Genomic DNA, 7,665 nt, shown 5'->3' on the forward strand with positions numbered 1-7,665 from the left:
CTCAACAATAAAAAGAAGACAGGCTGCAGAGCTTAAAACTGTTCCCGTCTTAGAGGGACCCGTATCAAGAGAAAAGCTCATCCGTGGTGCGAGGGAAAGGCTGAATTAAGATGTGAGACGAGGGGGCCAAAAGATTGCTTTTACAGCGTGCTCGGTGTYTGTCTCAAATTCCTTTCCTGCAGCAAAACCGTTTACAGGATGTAGGGGGAAAGGGTCAGTCGGGTCAGGCGAGCACAGCTGGTGTACCAGCCTGCCGAGCTCRGAACTCTGCTGTAATTTCTCATGTTACTATGTGCTCTAAAGTTGTAATTGCTGCTTTTAAAACAAGCTTAACAATTGTCTACTTATAAAATATATAACACTAGAAAACAGCATGGACACAGTTTCAAACAAGATGGTTCAGTATTTCATGTTTACTTAGTTTTTAGTTTTGAAAGTTTAAAAAGTTATACAGTTATAAACAAGCACTTTTGCCATTCAGCTTTGTCAAAAGAAATTAACAGGAAGTAGGCACATCTTTGTTAAAGAACAGGACTTTGTCTCTTACAATGGTAATCAACTGGTAAAATAAAATTTAGCTCAAAGTTTGTATTAAACACTCATATCAAGACAAACACAAAAGGGGTCTTATTTCATATTGCACCACCAAGATTAATTTTTATCCATTACCTAGTGAATTATATTGCACATGGACAGCCCAGGTTTATCCATGTTACTGAAAAAAATTACAATACAAAGACAAGGTAACTCACTGTACTCCAACAGGAGTAAGCTTGGGAATACAGAGTAACACACTGCCAGATTGTGTACCTGTATAAACTGCCTTACAACTCCGGCAGCTCTTAGTGAAGTTTCATTTCACAGCCTATTGGCAGCTTCTAGTGCAATGCTAAAGAATGGTCTGCAAGATCAATAGGAGCACGTGAAGAAAGCAATTTCAACAGCAAGATCTACAAAGCACAGGAAAGTCACACAACAGGCAACTGGGTTTGACTATATGTTGTTAGTGCCTCTTCCTATCCCCCCCACTCCTTATAAAAATCTCAGTTCAGTCAGAAAACCTTTGGCCATCAAAATTGATCTACCATAACAATAAAAATGTACTTTTATTTAAAACTACACATATTGTACACTTCTGCCAGAAACTTGCTTTAACCTCCTGATACCAAAACTAAGGACAAACCAGGGTTGTCTTAATGCACAAAAGGGCTGAAAAGGTATATAAAAATTAAAAACTATTTTGCATCTTTACACTTTGCACGCATTRTCAGCATTACAAGGAGCAGATAGCATTTATAAATAGTTTCATATATGCAAGTGATCCCAAATCAATTCCAGAWGAGGAATTACTACATTTTAAAAACCTGTGCGTTTGTAGTGTTTATACAAGTGCAATACTTCATAATTTCAAAATAAAGGGTAACAAAAATAAACACATTGATTTATTCAGTACATCAGTTCCAATTCTTACAAGACTAAAGACAGGACTTTGTTGTAGGATTTGCAGCTGGTCCCTCATGTTGGCATCTTAAGAGTTTTGGGTTTAAATTTCCAATAACTTTCACTTTGGAAAATCTTCCACTTTAAGGTACAGTGATACAGCCAATGTCCCTACAGGGACTATCTGTGACACTTAAGGATAAAGAAATGAAGTCGTAATTTGTACTGCCYACTAGACAGACCTCACAATCACCYAGTTCAGAACACASTTACAGCATTTTTGGGGCTTAAAAGCAGCTTTATGTTTYTTCAGATATCTGTGAATGTGAATTTCTGGACTGAGGCCAGCTGGCCAGGATTTAAACTCTTCTTCTATCTTAGCTAGCAGTTTCACATGGATAAAATCTCAGCCATTGGCAAGAATTTCCATCCACGTGAACAGTCCAGGTTTCACTGTTCATAGCAATGCCTGGATTTCCAGCCTCTTCCTGGAGGAGCAACCTTTGAAACTATGTAGGTCATCAAGATTATTTTGAAGCAAATATTCAGTCATGAATGCAAAACGAAGCATTTTATGACTGTTTATGTTTACTAAGTGCTACATGAAAATGAAACCATGGTTAATTATGTCCATTTACAAGGGACCTAAGGTTTTCATACAAGTAGTACCTGTGATTTTAACATATAAGGTTCAATTTCTTTCCAGAAATGCTACCAAAACCCTAAGTACGGAAGRATTTTTAGTCCGGGTAATTCCAATCTACTATTGAAAACTTTTTCAATATTAGCATTTGTCATGATCAACTGAAAAATTAGGCTGTTTCATTCACAGTTACAGTAAACAGCRAAGTCTTCTATAAAGGTGGCCTTGGAAAAACTAGAAACCTCTGTATGTMGTTTTCACTTCAATTGAATATTATATAGTATAACTAGCTGTATCAAAGTATTAATATATTATGTTAAAAACGGTCAATTTCAGATTCTGGAACAGTAAGAAACAGCCCTCAGGCTTCGCTCTTAACTACAGGGACATGTTTCTAAGGACAAGGATTCTCAGCCTACAGTAGCAGTGGGGAGCTGCTGTGCTTCTACCACAGTAGAAGCATGACGGGCTTCTACTGCACAGATGAGGAGCTWCCTCACATTTTCTCCACAAGCAACATGGTTTAACCCATGGGACACCAAGTTTTCTCAGCATTAAGTCTCTCAACATTGTTACAGACTCAATCATTTTACTCACTGCCCCTAGAATTTTYACTTTCAGTGTATTACAGAGCACATACATGCATTACCAACTGGCTGGATTTGCAGGCATTTAATACCATTTTTTGTTAAAAGTAGTACATCGCAATGCAAAGTATTCTTTATTATTTACTGTCAAATAAGGGAAAGAAATAAAGCAGTTTTAACACATTACTGCTGAGMGATAGTTCTGAGTCACAGGTGTAGAGGATGACCAACAAGTCATACTGAGATCACTAAACTAGTACGTGTAGGTTTACTCACAGTGCATCAGATATATGTATAAACAAAGAAAAGAACAAGGAGGTCCATCTAGCTTAAATGTTATAGGCAGCCTATTTTGCACTCAAGGTAAAATGTTACAAACACTACCCAAAGGCCATATTATTTCCTATAGCTGTGTTATRCTATTGGACAGCAGGCAACGAGAATTCACTCCAGCTTCAAAGTAATATATGTTAACTGTCCATAGTAATTTTAATCCCCATGCAAGTTGCATTTTGTGGCTAGCTTTTTCAGCGCCTTAAAGTTAATTTAACTTGATTATAATTGGAAGCATCTGACTATGATTTAGGCATGCTTATTGCTGTAAAAGAAATAAGCCCATCTTCAAAATTATTGTGCAAGTATTTTAATAAGATTTGCACACATCTCAAAAAACTCTATTGTATGACTCCCTGGTCTTGGAGTTACATCAGCTGTAGAAGAATCAAGCGAAGAGTTCACTGATGAGGTAAGGGATGTATCTGCAGATTTTCCTTGAGCATCAGCATCAGAATCTTTTTGACAAGATCTGTAGTTGCTCACAGAACCTGATCTCTGTGGAGTTGCAGTCCCAGACTTCGCTTCAGTGATCTCATCTGGGGAAAAGGGAAGAGAGGAGGAAAATTTGGTATCAGTATCAAATTGGTTCTAAGAAGAACAAATATCTTCTCCCTTCTCACACTTCTAAATCASATATTTTAAAATATTAATAAAGAAACAGGTTTTGCAAACTGTATCTGATATAAAATCAAAGCTTATATACATATTAGCACAGAAGCTAGTGTTCTTATGCTAATTCTCTCTGTAGTGTGTMCTGTACTCCATAACTACTTACATCTAGTTTAGACCAGCACTGTATTTTTCATTAACTCATTTCAGCAGCTAATTGTTCAATCAAGGTTACTCAAAACAAAAACAGGTCAGCATCGTAAGATTAAGTTCAATAGCAGTTTGTASATTTTTTTTCTAGCATCTACTTTTATTTTTATTCTATTTTCATTCTCTTTTGGGTGTTTATACATTGTTATTATTTGTATTTTTATGAAAATTCATTAGTACATTATAATTGTTAGCATCTGCATTAATTTATTCTTCTCTTTTGCAAGCTTTTCACCTTAGAATTTTGTACATTTGGGAGGCAACAGTTTATGTTTATCTTCAGTATGAGGAGAAAATAGTAGTGTTCTGCTGAAGCATCTCTATCCTTATTTTAAATACTGAACATTAACTTGGCTCTAAGCTGGCTCCTGAAAAGTTATTTCAGGAGAAATGAGTGAAAAGGCAATCTCTCTGTTTACACAAAATTACTTAAATTACAAATTGTTAAAAAGAAACAGAGAACAGTTAACTGTGGTGGAGAGAAGGAATATCAAATCATTTTAACTGTTGGAAGAGACACGACAAATCCGTGCCCTTGGGTTTTATTTCCTCAAAAGTCAAAACCAGGATTGTAGCAGGCTGCCCTCCCCCATCAGCAGGGCTCTAAGCAGTCAAAAAAACCCAAACGAACCTTTTTTCCATGCAATGTTTTCCTAGGCACGTCATCTACATCACTGGCTGTAGATAATTTTGCTTTAGTCTACTATGTCCATAAATGATCACTGTGGTCAATCTCTGTTAACTTCTCTGTTCATTTCATGCAATCAGGTTTTGCATACTATGTTAGCGTCACACTGTCAGATGTGACTGATAAAACTAAATGCTTTCAAGACTTTAGCTCCTGCAAGCATACAATTTCTACCTCAAATTTTAACTACCATTAGAACTGGTGGGTTGACTCTGCCTCACGGCTGATACCTCAGTGCAATGGGGAAGAAAACTGGAAGGGTAAAAGTGAGAAAACTCATGGGTAGAAATAAAAACATTTTACGTAAGAGGGGGAAGTGATGCAAAGGCARTTACTCACTATCTCCAAAGCAGACTGATGCCCAGCCAGCTTCAAAGTTACCTWACCCAAAACACCTTTCTTTGCTAGGTGTAACTTAATACGATACTGAATGTCTCTTTGTTCTATTTGGCTCAGCTCTGCAGAGCTGTTGCTCCCCTCTAACCAATGATGGTGTGGAAGAAGAAATAGTAGATACTATGCCAGTGCTGCTCAGCAACGCTTGTGTATTATCAATACTGCTTAGTCACAGGTCCAAAACAGCCCCATGCAGGCTGCTATAAAGAAAATTAACTCCATCTCAGACCCAGTATACAGAAAAGTACAGTCCAATTAAAATTTAAATGCCTACATGTCAAGCTTTATCTTCACTAGAAAATACTGTTCACAGGACTTGCTTCTTGAGTTACTCCAGACCTAAATTAATGTTTAAATTTGGGATGAGGCTCCAATACCAGTTTAAGTTGATCCTAATCTCAACTTTAACAGTCCYGTCTCCTTTTGCACTACCGTTATTAGCTCTGATTCAGACACAAAACGGAGCTCTTCAGGAGCTGGTGGTAGCTAAAAGCAATCATTTAAGGGATGCAGCAGCTAAGCATCTCTCACAGGAACACTAGACCAGGAAGAAAAAAGAAACACTACTAAAAATTAGATTGCTTTAAAATAAAAAAGAACAACACTTAGTTCACTTCTAAATAAGTAAATAAAGACATGCTTGCATGTAGAATGATTTCCCATACAATTTAATTATCTTAAGCAATTCTTCACATACCATCAATACTACGGAAGTCCAGTAAGTATGTTCTGCTGTCCACCTGATACAACTGTAGACTCATTTTGGAATATGCACTTGTTACTGGATTCTTCCTCCGAACACGCAGATAATATGGATTTACAACCTAGTACAGAAGAGATTTGAGTCAGTTAACCAGAACTGCTTGAAAATCACTGCATACTGTTTTTATCATTTCAGCTCACTAGTATTTTATCAAGTGATTTCAGGTTGGATTTGAGGGTCGTTGGAGGGTTTTTTAGCCAACCGAAAAATATTCCTACAGCTCCAATAAAAACCTTGCGCAGGACTTTTTTCTCCTGTCAGCATGTACACTTCTCCCCCAAAACCCTTCTGGTACAGTAAACAGACAGCACAGATACATGAGATTAATTTCAGAACATAAAAACATTATCAGATCTCTGGGCTATGTAACTACACAGCTCAAATAAAAATGCTTTGTTATTTGCTATAGAGGTCCTCTATTTCATTACCTTCCATTCATAATCCAATTGTTTAATTGCTCGACAAACTTCAGCCATGATATCATTTGGTCGGCTCTGACTCCGTATTCCCAGGTGCCATTTAGCCCGTCTCACACCTTGGTGTTTGGACTTCTGTGGATTCAGCTCATCCAGAGTATGGCGAGGACGAGGTGCTTCAGCTACTAAGAATGGCACTCGTTCAGGGTGAGGGCGAGACAGGTGGTGATCATCCAGGAAAGAATCCGGTGGACTTGTAGCCAAGTAGAAGTCTTTGGCCTCATTCATTATTCTTCTATTATCTATAATGAGGTGATAAGCAACAGCTAATGGGTCCTGATGATTTCTGCTGTACAGACAGCTTAGCACTTCCTCTTCAGTGCATTCGAACTTCTCACACACTTCTTTTAAGGCTTCATCATCAATCATGGTAGAACTATATGATGGGTCTTCAGGAAACAAGTATTTTGGAAGGTCCTGCTTAAACCATTCATGTTCCCTAGATTTAAAAAACAAAAAACAAAAAAACAAACAAAAAAAAAAAACTGAGTATATTTAAGTAAAGAAAATATTTTTACAGGAAATTATTTTAAAATACAGAATTAATTTTAGTCCGTGCAGGAAGAATCATGGTTGCCAGTCCAAGACCACTTGTAGCACAGACAATAAAACAGTACATAAAGTAATAAAGTGATTTTACTAAGATTTTACTAGACATTTTGCAGGAAACTGAAAAAAAAAAATCTTTTTTGCTATCTCACAAATCACCTYGGTATAGGAATCAGGTCTTTACATTCTCATTTAATATTTCAATCTCTTCCTCCTCCTGTTCTTGTGACTGTTGTGCTGCAGAAAGCGCTGACACTTCTGATTCCCTCTCCTGTTCCCACCTAGGAGCTGCTTCATTCCTGACCAAACAAGAYAACTTTCACTTTGGTTATTTAATTATAGAAGCAAGTGGTAGAGTTGACAGCTGGGTTTCTGTCTTAGCCAAAATATCTGTTGGTATGTTTTCAGACCAGAAATCYCCTCTTCTCCTTGAGGGTGTGATTAGTATTGAGCAGTGTTCAACAGAAGGCCAGGCCACAGCACAGTGCAATAAGACAGGCTCTCTGGGATAGAAAGAGCATCTTTCTTTCAAATATTCTACCACTTCATGACAGAATGCCACGTCTATCATGTCCTACCTGCCCATTTTCTCCCACATACCTTGCCACCCATAATCACCCTGGCTGTGAGGCTTGGGAGATACTCCAAAATAGCTTTTACATCTTCCAAACAGCATAAACTATACTCCTAAGAAATACCAGYAGAAATATTTTGACTGCCAGAGGATGTTCAAGATATTGAAATTATGGCAATGAGGGAAAAAACATCACAGAAGAATGTAGGGAAGTTGCCATACTGTATTTGCTCCACAGAAAATAAAATCTTGGACAAAAATCTATAGTCATTACTAGTCTCCATGAGACAGTACCCCCAAGTACAGTAACAGCTTCAGTACAGAGCCCAAATAACGGATTAAGCTCAAGACCAATGTTCTAATACAAAAAAAAAAAAAAAAAAAAAAAAAAAAA

The 7,665-nt window shown here is 37.3% G+C and overlaps 1 protein-coding gene across 1 annotated transcript in view; it reads right to left on the reverse strand.

Moving 5' to 3' along the window:
- Positions 1-1,082: 1,082 nt before the first annotated feature.
- Positions 1,083-7,665, reverse strand: part of PRKAA1 (protein kinase AMP-activated catalytic subunit alpha 1) — a 21,308-nt gene continuing 14,725 nt past the window's right edge. The window contains 3 exon segments of the mRNA XM_057364713.1: positions 1,083-3,542; positions 5,607-5,733; positions 6,101-6,587. Coding sequence (XP_057220696.1) covers positions 3,298-3,542; positions 5,607-5,733; positions 6,101-6,587 — 859 coding nt within the window. The 3' untranslated portion in view covers positions 1,083-3,297.

Source organism: Malurus melanocephalus, unplaced genomic scaffold (genome assembly GCF_030028575.1).
Source record: "Malurus melanocephalus ecotype Western Australia unplaced genomic scaffold, MMel_1.1 scaffold_41, whole genome shotgun sequence".
In the NCBI taxonomy this organism is placed as follows: Eukaryota; Metazoa; Chordata; class Aves; order Passeriformes; family Maluridae; genus Malurus; species Malurus melanocephalus.